At 40.5% G+C, this 13292-nt stretch overlaps 1 protein-coding gene across 2 annotated transcripts in view; it reads right to left on the bottom strand.

The window, feature by feature from the left end:
* The window catches only part of LOC139698872 (uncharacterized), an 89141-nt gene that overhangs the window by 29346 nt on the left and 46503 nt on the right, over window positions 1-13292 (bottom strand). The window contains exon 1 of one of the 2 annotated variants that reach the window (XM_071597819.1): window positions 7489-7637. The exons of the other annotated variant lie outside the window; for it this stretch is intronic. Within the exon in view, the coding sequence (XP_071453920.1) occupies window positions 7489-7503 (15 nt within the window). The 5' untranslated portion in view covers window positions 7504-7637. Of the gene's footprint in view, window positions 1-7488; window positions 7638-13292 lie in introns of those variants that run through there. 2 annotated transcript variants of the gene reach the window in all.

Consider the following 13292-nt stretch of genomic DNA (forward strand, 5'->3'; position numbering starts at 1 on the left):
ACACCCCCTTTCCGTACATACAGAATACAATACACCATATAGAATACAATCAGAACGTATTTGCCTGTTTCGTAGATTTCGAAAAAGCGTTTGATAGAATGTATTGGGAAAAACTAATTAGTATATTACAGAAAAAAGGAGGAGATTGGAGGGACAGGGGGCTAATCCGCAACCTGTCCATGTCTCAGACTGCTCAGGTGCGAGTGGGGAACAAGAGTCCGGATGGGCAGTGTAAGGAAGAGGTGTAAGTTAGGATTATCCATTATCCGGTGCTGTTCAACGTATAGTATACGCGGAAGAAATGATTAAAGAGGCAATGGAAGAACTGGAGGTAGGAATGAAAGTGGGCGGGGAATCCGTAAAATCAGTTTGGCTCGCTGATGACCAAGGTTTAGTTTGTTAGTCAGCCAAGGGGCTGCAAGCATTGCTTAGTGATTTGGAAATTCAGTGCGACAGGTATGGGATGAGAATCAATATTAATAAAACAAAGCTTATGCGATTTTCTAGAAAGAAAAAGGCTGCGCTAAACATTAGAATAGGAGGGCAAAAACTAGAGCAGGTAGAACAGTTTACGTATCTCGGTAGTGTTTTGGACCAAAACGGTCAAAGTAGTAAGGACCTAAGGAGAAGAATTGCGCTAGGTAAAGAGGCTTTCATGAGGAGGGACAGGGACTTCGAGTAAGTATATTAAGAAAAGACTCATGAAAACTTTGATATGGAGCGTAGCTATGTGCGGCGCAGAAACGTGGTCATTGAAGCAGGAGGATAGATATACTCTGGAGGCTTTTGAAATGTGGGTGTGGAGAAGAATAGAGAAGGTGAAATGGACAGAGAAGAAAACAAACGAGGAAGTACTAGGTATGGTGGGCGAAGAGAGGGGTCTGTTGGGAGCAATCCTATGGAGGCAGGAAAAGTGGCTGAAAGGGGGTATTGACCGGCAGCGGGATGTTGAAGACTGTAATTGAGGGGAGAATGTTGGGCAAACGAGGAAAGGGAAGGAACAGGATAGGGATGTTGGACGGGATGAAGGGAGGAAGGAAGTACTCTGAGATGAAGAGGGACCTGATGTAGAGTAGGATGCTGGATTTTGCTTTTGGTAACGAGTCGCAAAATAGTTATTTAGTCCATCCAAAAACCTACCTTAACCGGTAGATTACCTAATTCATAATAATAATCATGTATACTTGTAGATAATTATATTACATCTTTTTACCTTGCCTTCACGCAATATCTAATTAAATTACGTAACATGAAATCTCGTCATGCATTGATGTGTTGCGACAGAAACAATAATATCATCACGATTTCAGTTGTCTAATTAAATACAAGTACAGCAGAAGATCATTGAGAGATTAAGTTGACGATTGCGGAACGAAAGTTGTGATTTCACTCAAGGATATTAGGCTTCATATTATTTTTAACTGCCCTTCCGAGGTAAGATTTCTAGAGCGTCTTAAAACTGCATTGTCATTCTAACGACACCTATGATAGTTTTATGCGTATGAGGAAGGGGATCAGAGAGAGTTGCTGGGAGAAATCCAAAAGGATGCAGGAAGTGCGGACACAGGAGAGATATTCAGTTGCAATAATACGTCAAAGAGTGCGATATAGAATTTTCCTCTTCTCTATCTCTGTATTTACGTTATTGAAGCACGACGGGTTAGAAAAAGTAAAGATGAATTTATACTAGGAGGCATGAACGTTGGCCGTAAGTAGGTTAACTTATGAAACGGTTAATTGCAACGCGAGGTGTTGGGCAATTGTCAAATCTGTCTTTTTAGGCAGTGTTTAGAGATTTATGAATGGATAGCTTTTTAGTTTATCGAATAATCTGCCTTGACCAATAGACTAAATGGTAATGATAATAAACAATTTTTATTTCTCTGGGAGAAAAGTCCCTTGGAGCAGAATAGATGTTACATGAGGTTTTGAAACCTATGGAGTGAAACAGGTTTACATAATGCATAGAATAAGGTAATTAAACCAGTCACAAAACATAATTTAACATCAGTTGAACGAAACATATAGTACAATACATACATACAAATACAAAGAACAATAGTTAAATATTTAGCCTGATAAAACAGTAATAAGGTCATTTTGGTAGTGTGGTAGACAGATATTCAAACATGTTCCTGTTGAATTGGGATGTGTTCCTGGATAATTTTACTTTATTAGGCAAACAGTTCCATAGTTTACAGGATGAAATACTGAATGACTTTTCATATATAGCCGTGCAGTATTTGGGAAGATGGAATGTTTTTGTAATGCGGGTTGATCTCTTTGTCGTAAGTGAATTGAATATAAAATTTTCATATAAATAAGAAGGGGTTTTAGAATTCAGAACTTTAAATAATTGTGAGGCCTTTCGAAGCATTCTCCTCTGTTCGAGTTTTAGCCAATTCAACATTTTATAGTAAGGAGTTACACGTTCATTAAAATGCATATTAAAGATGAATCGTAGACAAGAATTTTGGAGCCTTTGTAATTTTGTAATTAGCTCCTTGTTCACATCACCGTAGACAACCGAGCAATAGTCGAGATGTGGTAATACTAATGTTTGAACAAGCTTCCGGCGTAACGTTATAGGGATTAGGTGTCTGAAATGCTTCATTGTGTAAAGAGTTTTGTGAACTTTATTAGAAATGGCATTTACTTGCTCGCGCCAGGTTAAGGTGATGCTTAGATAAACTCCTAGGCTTTTCACTGTATTTGAGTAGTCAATTTGAATATTTAAAACACTTATTTTAGGGAGATAACTTGCGAGCAGCATATGTACATTGGCGGTGCTTCCAAAGATTATCGACTTGGTCTTTTTGGGATTTAGATTTAGCCGGTTTTCAGTCAGCTATTCACAGATGAGTTGGATGGTACGGTTTTAGTTATACTAATTAATTTTGTTTGGAAATACATCTTTATATTCAACCAAAAGTAGCAACATATCAAGCAGGTAAGACGGCATAGTAAAAAATAATGACAAAACATGGAATAATAATAATGAAATGGGTGAGTGATAGCGTATAAAAAAGCAAGCATGTAAATGAGATTCTAATGCAATACGGGCAATAGTATGAAAAGAAAATGTTAGCTCACCGTTTTATCAAATAAGAAATGATATATTTCGTTATAATGTTAAAAAAAGGAAGAAAACCACCAGAAACGTAATGAACTATCCTTAAAAAAATTATATTACTTTTTTCCTCGATTTTAACTAATAACGTTCTGAGTTATGAGATAAGTGAATGTATCATTACTTCTTCCAGAGACCCTAAGTAAAATAGATTATTAATTAATGGTAAAACTGGACACACTCATTGGCGTAGCTATATTTAGAGCCACAAGGGGGTATGCTCCAGTTCACGGAAACACTGAATCTCCTGAATGAAATTTCGGCAGAAAATAATCGAAAGCTGACATTTCTGAGACAGCGAAATGCAAAATTGAAAAGGCGTTGGTGAACGTACATTAAGGTCGTTCTCGAGGGGGTCTAATGGTATTACCGCATTTTATTGCGTGGCGTGAAGATGAATTTTACGCGAAGAATTCGGTGATAGAATTTCATTGCTTCTGTCACACCACAACAATTTAGACTGATGAAAAAATGGCGAATGGAAATAAGCCTGAGTTCAATCTGTACGCATCATTATTATTTTTTTCTCTATTGACCCTTCGTCAAAAATTAGGTATATAAACAAAGTGGAATATGCTTCATGCGAATGTGAGACCTGGTATGTTGAGTTAGGAGGTTGAGAATGGATTAAGAGACTTTTGAGATGAAGGAGAATAAAAAAATACGTAATTTAGGCAGGGAGGAAGACAAACGAAGTGCTTTTAAAATATGACAGACGAAGAGAGGAAGTTGCTGTTGAGGGAATTCCGAAGAGGGCAGGATAAAGTGATTGTAGTAGAGGTTATGAAAGAAATTGCGGTGGTATGTTGATTAGGCTGTGATATAATGAAGGGAGAAAACGTTGGGTAGGCGGGGCGTAAAGGAAGGAAGTGAGGTAGGAGGAGTAGTCTTCTTAGACAGCAGGAAGGCAGACAGAAATTACGAAGGAATGAAGAAATAATTGATGAAGTGCAAAAAAAAGAAAAATTCTTGCAATACTTATAATTAAAAATTCTTTAGGGAAAATCCAAAACCTAACTTTAAATTGATAGAATACTTTGGATGAGAGGAGTATATTTGAATAACATTTTGTCTGAGAAAGCAAAAATATTTATGTATAGATGGGTACTCCTTCAAAATAGCCGTCTTAAAGCAAAACTTTGGTGTGCAAGGCATACGCCAATACGCATACGTACCGATGATTAAATTCAGTTGGCGCATTTGGGTAATTGCGTATGATTTAGCTGCGAAAAGAGGAGATGCAGTAATCTAATATTAGTGAGTGGGTTATGAAACAATTCACTTCCCTCGTGAATTAGACAACCATTCAAGACTGCTTTCACCTGCCCTGGAATAACTATTTGGAATTTTTTTTCTATCTCAAGGTCAGGAAATAGCGTACACACCTCCAGCTGCTCCGTAGCTTCCACTAGGAAAATAGCATTCGAAATGTCACTAAGTGCATTTTTCAAGAAAAAAATAACACCATTTTAGGATTCAACAATTAACAATGCACTCGCGAATATACAGATACTAGCGAAAAAATTTGTAAAAAAAAAAGACTCACTGAATATTTATATTTCGGTGGTCCCATCCACCTTCATCAGAGCACGAAGAGTACCTGACTAATTAATAATTAGTTATTCCTCGTGTTCTGATGAAAGTGGCTGGGACCACAGAAATATTAGTTTTCCATGAGTTTTTTAAGTAATTATTTACGTTAGAATCAGTACTTATGCGGGTGTATTAGATAGAACATTACTACAAGTAATGTATCGGTGTAGGTAGGTCTTCGATGGACACAAGCTACCAAACAATTCTTTTTCTCTCTCAACAAAACACAAGGCAACATACTACTCTACAATAAGCCCCCCTTTATCTCCATATTCTTCCTGCCGCCCTTAATTCCGTCCAACACCCAAATCCTATTCCTGCCCAGTCCTCGTTTTCCTAACATTCTCCATTCTATCGCAGTCTTCAACATTCCATTTCCAATCACTATACTTTGCACCCATTTTTTTCCACCTCCCTATTATTTCTTCCAGCAATCACCTATCCTTGCCCACCATATCTAGCACTGCTTCCTTTCTGTCTACTTCATCTTCCTGTCATCTTCTCCATCATTCAACATACCCACATTTAAAAAGCCTCCAATCAACCCCTACCATCCTGCTTCAATTAGGCAACGTATTCACATTCAAGTTCTCACGTATTTTAAGAGTGAAATTGGCATAGCTTTTGCGGCAAAAATGTTTCATACACCCGCAGCACATAGGGCTGATATACATCTAAATCAACGCGGTCGACTGCAATTTTCATCTTAAAAACCTGCGATCAGTCGAATTCAGGCCAGGCCTTAAGAAGTATCCAAACAGGTGAGTAATTGAAATCTTTATTATTCATTAGGTATGATAAGAAAACTTGGAGAAGATAGGAAAAATAGCTGATATGCATTTTTGGCTGGTAATGGAATGTTTAAGATTATATAGAGAGGAGAATGTTGGGTGATACGATTTAAGAGTGAGGACGGTAATCGACTTTTTGGACGGAATTAAGGGAGACGACCAAATTACTAGGGACTTAAGGGAAAGAATTACGTTAGGCAAGGAAGTGTTCACAGGAGGAGAGAATTGATGACGGAGGTTGAGTAAGGGTGTTACGAAAAGACCCGTTAAAACTTTGATATGGAGAGTAGTTGTGTACGGCGCGGAAACATGGTCATTAAAGAAGAACGATAGGCGTTGATTGGAGGATTTTCAAATGTGGGTGAGGTGAAGAATGGAGAAGGTGAAGTGGACAGAATAGAAAACAAATGAGGAAGTGCCAGTTATTGTGGGCGAGGAGAGGGGATTGCTGGGAGAAATTACTACGAGACAGGAAAAATGTATGAAGGGCGTATTGTTCGGCAGTGGAAAGTTGAAGACTGTAATGGGGGGGGGGAATGCTAGGCAAACGAAGAAAGGGTAGGAATAGGAGAGAGATGTTGGACGGGATGAAGGGAGAAGTATACAGAGATGAAGGTTGGATGTCGGGCTGGGTTTTGTTAAGAAATACAAGGATATTATAGCTGTAGTGTATGGGTGCTTCTGTCCATCCAAAACCTACCTTAACTGGTATAGCACTGATGATAATGATAATAAATATATAAACATATATATATATATATATATATATATATATATATATATATATATATATATATATATATATATATATATATGTGTGTGTGTGTGTGTGTGTGTGTGTGTATGTGTGCATATTCTACGAAAGTCTAACGGATGTGTATAATAAATCAAGCGACGGAGCTAGATGGCGTTGGCCAACACAAATATAGATAGAAACATAAAAAAGGATATTCACTCGCATTCCGAAATTATCGCTGTCCAAACCACGTTCTTCAGCGGACAAAAGGCACCGAGTTCCTTCTGTAAGCTGAAAAATTCTGCAGCCACAAGATTTCGAACTCTGGCCCTCACGAAGTTGGAAGCCAATGCACATAACCACTGCAAATACCCTAACCTCCTACATACTGTGCAACACTTGGCAATTAGAATTAAAAAAAAGTGCGCAGTGATAAGTTTGTGGAATAAAGAGCAATTCCCACCCGAAGGCCTTCTGCATCGGGAACACCAAAATGGAATGTGTGGACTCTATTTAATACAAAGGCGTTACCCTCACACACGGTCTCTCCTAGATGATACACTACGGGAAATATATGGACAAGCTAACGAAAAATTTTGATTTATGAGAAGAGTGTGGGGGAAATGTGATGAACAGGTCAAAGAGTAATGTTATCTGTCGCTGGTTAGGCCTCATTTAGAATACGCTGCAAGTATATGGGATCCTCACGAAGTTGGATTGATTGCCGAATTGGATCGCGTGCAGCGTAGAGGAGCTAGATTCGTAAAACGTCGTTATGATAAACTTAGTAGCGCATTCCAAATATTAGAGTAGCTAGGCTGAGAATCACGCACGGAGCGAAGGTTAAATTACAGATTAAATCTCTTGCTTAGATTGGAAGGAAATCTCATTTTAGAGATGTTCTTAAAAATGTATTACTACCCCCACCGTAGGCGAGATCGTGCCAGTAAAAATAGATAAATTAAACGCATAACAGATGGATTTAAGATGTCTTTTTTCCACAAATGATAAAGGATCAGAATAACGTTGTCCGGACGCAGTAGTGTCATGTTCGGGTAAAAATTAGTCTGGTGTGTATTCACTCCCTGCCACACACCCTAGCGGTGGTTTGCAGGAAACTAAAAAATACTCCCGTCTCTTCTGTCGGTCGAACCAAGACGAATAGAGTACACCAAACAGACGCGAGCGAAGGGAAGAAACGAAGAGAGAGGGAGAGGAACCAATCCCCATAAACTCACCCTTTCCCGGGGCATCTTGGGTTGGAGGTCTCGAGGAAGGTTCAGAAAGAGGTCAGCGATTATGGCATGTGTATGTATGTAATATATAAATATATGTCCGCCTCCGTCGTGTGTCCAGGCCGATCGGCTGCTCGCGTGTCAACTGTTGCGCGAACCGACTCTTAAACCCACGGCAACACACTATCGCAGTCGTCCGCATGGGGGTCTTTGGCAGAGAGAGGACGGCGTAGTGGCAAAACTACTACCACTACTCCTCTCTCGTAAGCGCAACAACGAACACAAAACGACTGCCCGGGAAGTGACTTGGAATCCCCTGTCTTCCTACGGAGTTTGTTGGGGAGGGAGGGGAAGTTTTCTGCCTCCCCTCCTCATTCCAAGTCAGTCGTAATCGCTACGTCCCTTCAACCTCACACCACTCCCGCCTTTTCCTTCCCTCTCACCCCCTTCACCCAACCTCCGAACCAGCACTCACTCCCTCCATTCCCCGGTGCATTGAGGCGGCGGGTGTTTCGAGTGCTTTCGTCGTGGTTTGCACCCATTCTCCCTCGCCCCAGCTATCTTGTATCTCTCTGCACGCGGTGTAGCAGAAGAGAATGTGTGAGAGAGGGAGGGAGGGGCAAGTTTTCCTTTCCTTTCGCCCCTATCGGTCTTAAGGACGGAAGCGGGGCAGAGTTGGAACTTGTCATTTTTCTGGAAAAAAGTGAAGGGGAACACCCTATGTTCACTTCACTCCAAAGACCCCCAAAGAGAGAGAGAGAGAAAGAAAGTCTTGAATTTGGAAGTCATCACTTAATCCATGACGTTCTTCCCCGAGATTAGAGAATAGCGTTCAAAATACGAGAGCTGTCCAGGAAGTAACCTTCGCTTTCTTGTAGGGAGCTCGATGGTCGCTGTATTAACCCACAGAGTAGGTCAGTACAACTCGAGCTGCAGGGTTGGAAGTAAGAACTGCAGTCGGAAGGTCGCGCCATTTGTCGTCAAAATGAACAATACAATTGAAATTCCTACCAAATGTGAAGTTCGTTCAGGGATAAGGTTTACACTAATATAAAAACTTCATAGGTTCATTCATCGGGAAATTTGGAATCGGGAATCTCAGGCGACAGAATTTTATCTTGAAGGAATTCGAAAAATAGTTCTGAGACTTGGCAAATGTTTAAATCTATTTTTCAAATACGTATAAAATATTAGACATGTATAGTTTTGATATGAAAATAATAAATTTTCTGAAACTATCTCGGAAATATTTTGGACCAACAGGGTCAAAGTAGTAGGGACGTAAGGATAAGAATTGCGCTAGGCAAAGAGGCTTTCACAAGGAGGAGGGAGTTGATGACAGGGACGTTGAGTAAGGGTGTAAAGAAAAGATTCGTAAAAACTTTGATATGGAGCGTAGCTATGTACGGTGAGGAAGCGTGGTCATTGAAGCAGGAGGATAGACGTAGATTGGAGGCTTTTGAAATGTGGGCGTGGAAAAGAATGGAGAATAAAATTTTGAATACAAAGTAACTTTCCACTGTCCTTTTTTCACGTATAACTAGTTTCAACGCTCAAGCGTCATCATCAGGTACAAATTAAATCAGTCGCAGTCCACTTATATACCAATCATGAGGGTGAGGAGGGGTGGGTGGGAGAGGGGGGAGAAGGAGGCGAAAGAAAATGGAGTTGCGATTGGCGTTGATGGGGAGGGGGAAGAGGGGTTTTAAGTGTCAGGACAGGTGCTTGGTTGGTTTAGATGGGGCTGGGGTGGGGGGGGTTTGTCGGGTCTATCTGTGAGGGAAAGGGGTACTTCCAGGATTGGGGAGAGGTATTCAAACAATAAATCATTAACCAAATGACCCGTTTTTAATTTCTTTCTGATTTCAAGCTCTTCCCACTTGTCCATCCTCATTCCTTTTTCACTCTTGTGTAACAGTTCCGGGTTGAAATCACTCCCATGGTTTTCTTCCCATAGATGTTTAGCGAAGTGCGATTATTTGAGGTCACAAGTTCTAACACAGCGTTTATGTTCCTCCGCCCGTGTCTTTAATGACCTCCCCGTTTGACCTATATATACGAGGGTCATCCGGAAAGTAGTACCCGTTCGTGAAATAAAGACACAAAAGTAAATATTAACAAACATAAAAAATTTTATTTGAAAGAGGATACTTTAAACTACTTCTCAACATAATCTCCAAGCAAATTAAGGCATTTGTCATAACGTGTGACAAGTTTCTGTATTCCTGCTGCATAGTCCTTCGCCGCCAGCTCATTGAGATACGCGAGGGACCCATCTTGCACAAATTTTTGCATAATGCAGATGGTGTTTAACAATTTCATGAACAATTGTTCGAGAAACATTGGGAAAATGCTCACAGATGTCATCAATTGTGACGCGCCGATCGTTCCTCACGAATTCGTCAACTGAGCTCACCAGTTGGTCTGTAATGACAGACGGTCTCCCCGAACGCTCATCGTCGTGTGTGTTCCCCCTCCCCATGTTGAAGTTGCGACACCACCGCCGAACAGACGACTCGTCCATTACATTGTCTCCATACACCTCCTTTAATTGGCGATGAATATCACATGGGCGAACGTTTCTTGCATTGAGGAATTTAATCACTGCCCTCACTTCACAACTGGCGGCGTTCTCAATTTTTTTAAACATTGTAAACAATCACAGAAACAACACAGGCAATGCTAGCGTCACGCAACTTGGCTCAGAGAAGGCAGACAAGCCACTGAAGCTATCTGACCTCGTCCAGCGGCTACTCGCGTCGTCAGCACTTCATGCGGCACGAACGGGTACTACTTTCCGGATGACCCTCGTATATAGCACCACAGTCCCCACAAGTTAACTTATACACACCACTTTTATTTTGCGTACATATTTTGTCTTTAGTGGTATTCAAGAATGATTTTAAGTTATTATTATAATAAAAAGCTATTCGAAATTTCTCCCTAGGAAAAAGGTTGGCTAACTTCTGTGAAATTAATCCATAATATGGGAGTTTGCACCATTTGTAACCTATTTCCTCCGTATTAATTGGTTTGAACAAAAGATTGTATACTTTGGAGGAACATTTTCTTTGATAGCATTTTGTCAATTAAATTTTCTTTGTAACCATTTTTCATTGCTAAACCTTTAATCGTTTTGAGCTCTTTAACAAAATTACTTTTGGAAAGGGGGATGGCTAACAGTCTGTTTAAAAGGAAATGAAAAGTTGAAAGCTTATGCGATATGTGAGGGCGGGAGTTGGAGGGGATGATGTGGTCTGTGGTGGTACTTTTCCGAAAAATTGCAAATTCAAAGTCCCGTCCCTTTCTCGACACTGTGATATCTAAAAAAATTTAATTGATTATTCTGTTCATTCTCACAAGTAAACCCGATACTTTCGCACTGGGAATTCAGGTTGTTCATAAACTTATCTAACCGTCTATCACTGCCTGTCCATATAGCAAAGATATCGTCTACATATCGAAACCAACAGTGAATATTCTTGGTACAAATTGAGGGGTTGCTGAATAATTTACTTTCAAAATCATTAACCACATGGAGAAGGTGAAATGGACAGAGAAGAAAACAAATGAGGAAGTGCTTGGTATGTTGGGCGTAGAGAGGGGTTTGTTGGGAGAAATCCTATGGAGGCAGGAAAAGTGCATAAAGAGGGTATTGGCTGGCAGCGGGATGTTGAAGACTGTAATAGAGGGGAGAATGTTAGGCAAACGAGGAAAGGGAAGGAACAGGATAGGGATGTTGGACGGGACGAAGGGAGGAAGAAAGTACTCAGAGCTGAAGAGGGACCTGATGTAAAGTAGGATGTTGTGTTTTGCTAGGGGGTCACAAATTATTTAATTAGTAATTATGTCAATTTAAAAACCTACCTTAACCGGTAGATAACCTAGTAATAATAATTACAGTGTATTTTTTATAGCAAAACTAAGGTTTTACTTTCTGGACTTCTCTCGTAAATAACGATGGCTAACGATTGCATTACTCGAGGTCTCTTTGACAATTGTTTCTTTGTTCCTCTGTGCTAATCGAATTACAGGGAGTGTTCTTGAAATCATCTCTTTTATGGCTTATTCGTAAATACACAGTTTTAAGCATAGTGTACAGTACCCCTCAGGCCGACGCGAGGGCATGTGGCTGGTGAGCGGGGTGGTTGTTAAGTTATCCAACTTCCATGAACAGATATGATTCCATTCGTGCAGGTGAATAAAAAACCGTTCCTATATAAAATACACCCACACACATGTACACATACCTATCTGCATCGTGCACTAAAATTTGGATTGGATTATTGCAATATTATATAAAGAGCACTACGTTGCTCATTACGAACCCTTCTTTTTTTGCAACTTCAGAATCTTTCATAAATTAAAAAAAATATAACGCCACTTCACGGGAATCATAATCTGTGTCAATGAAAAACACGTCTGCCCGAACCTGCTCCTACACTCACTGGTAGTGAAAACAGAGCAGGATACCTATTTCTTTTCAAGTTTTTTTACATCGTTCTATTGTTTTTTCGCTTTTATTTCGTTTATAAAAAATCAAAAATGTTAAGTAAGTTTGGTGAGAAAAGGCTCTTAATAACTTTGCCATGGGGCGGGGTATTTATGGCGAGGAAACTTGGTCATAACAGGATGGAAACAGGATAATAAGCGTACATCGGTGGCTTTTGAAATTTGGGTTTTTAGACGGATTGTAAAGGTGAAATCCCTCGTCCCTCTCCGCGGGGGGAAACTCCTGCTACCTGCAACGGGGTCGCATTCCCTGCCTTTCACAGTCTCCTCGGGAGGTAGAGTGTTTTGTGTTGCATGTTCATGCGGTATTGGTGTTTCGCATTCTTGCTTGTTGCATCCTGGCTTGCGTGTTGTTGGACGGCTTTCGTGCTGCATCCTGGGTTGCAGTTGTTCGTTGATTCATGGCATATGTGTTTGCATGTGTATTGGATGAAGGGATTTTTGCATGAGTGTGTGCGCTGCTCTGGGTGTAATTTTCCATGTTGTTGTTTTGCATGTGGTATTGTTCCTTTATACGGTTGGTGACCTAACACCCCCCGCCGCACGCCCTTGCGGCGGCTTGCGGGGTATTATGTAGATGTAGATGTAGATGAAATGGACAGAAAGGAAAACAAACGAGGAAGTGCTAGTATGGTGGGGGAGGATACAGGTTTGCCTGGGAGAAATCATAAGGAGACAGGAAAAATCGACGCAATCATTAGCGATGAAGGCTGTTGAAGAACACCGTGATGCATAGAGGGAAGGGCGTTAGGCAGGAGAGGTAAGGGCAAGGAATTTTCCCTTAACTATTCTATTCACTGTTCATATACTGCCCATCACCCAATTATTTTTGATCAAAGTGTTCAAAGTAGTAGGGACATTAGGAGAAGAATTGCGCTAGGCAAAGAGGCTCTCACACAAGGAGGAGTGAATTGATGACAGAGACGTTGAGTAAGATTGGTAAGGAAAGGCTCGTTAAAACTTTGATATGGAGCGTAGTTATTGACGGCGCAGATGATATGATTACTTTGGAGTGTTGTGAGATAATAGGGGGGGCGAAGAAGGATAGACAAGGTGAAGTGAACAGAATTGAAAGGAAACGAGGAAGTGCTAGGCATGTTATGGATGGAGGAGAGAATGCATTGTTGGAAGAAATACAAAGGAGGCAGTAGAAGAGTTAATAATACAGATCATTTTGGTAGGTGATTGGGAATGCTGGAGAATACTATGATGTATATAGAGGGGAGGAAGTTATTCGAGTGAAGTAGGGGGAGGCAAATAGGATAAGCATGAATGTACAGCGAACGAGTCAACGC

The sequence above is a fragment of the Hetaerina americana genome, unplaced genomic scaffold (assembly GCF_022747635.1).
Source record: "Hetaerina americana unplaced genomic scaffold, ioHetAmer1.1.p SCAF_9, whole genome shotgun sequence".
Classification (NCBI taxonomy): Eukaryota; Metazoa; Arthropoda; class Insecta; order Odonata; family Calopterygidae; genus Hetaerina; species Hetaerina americana.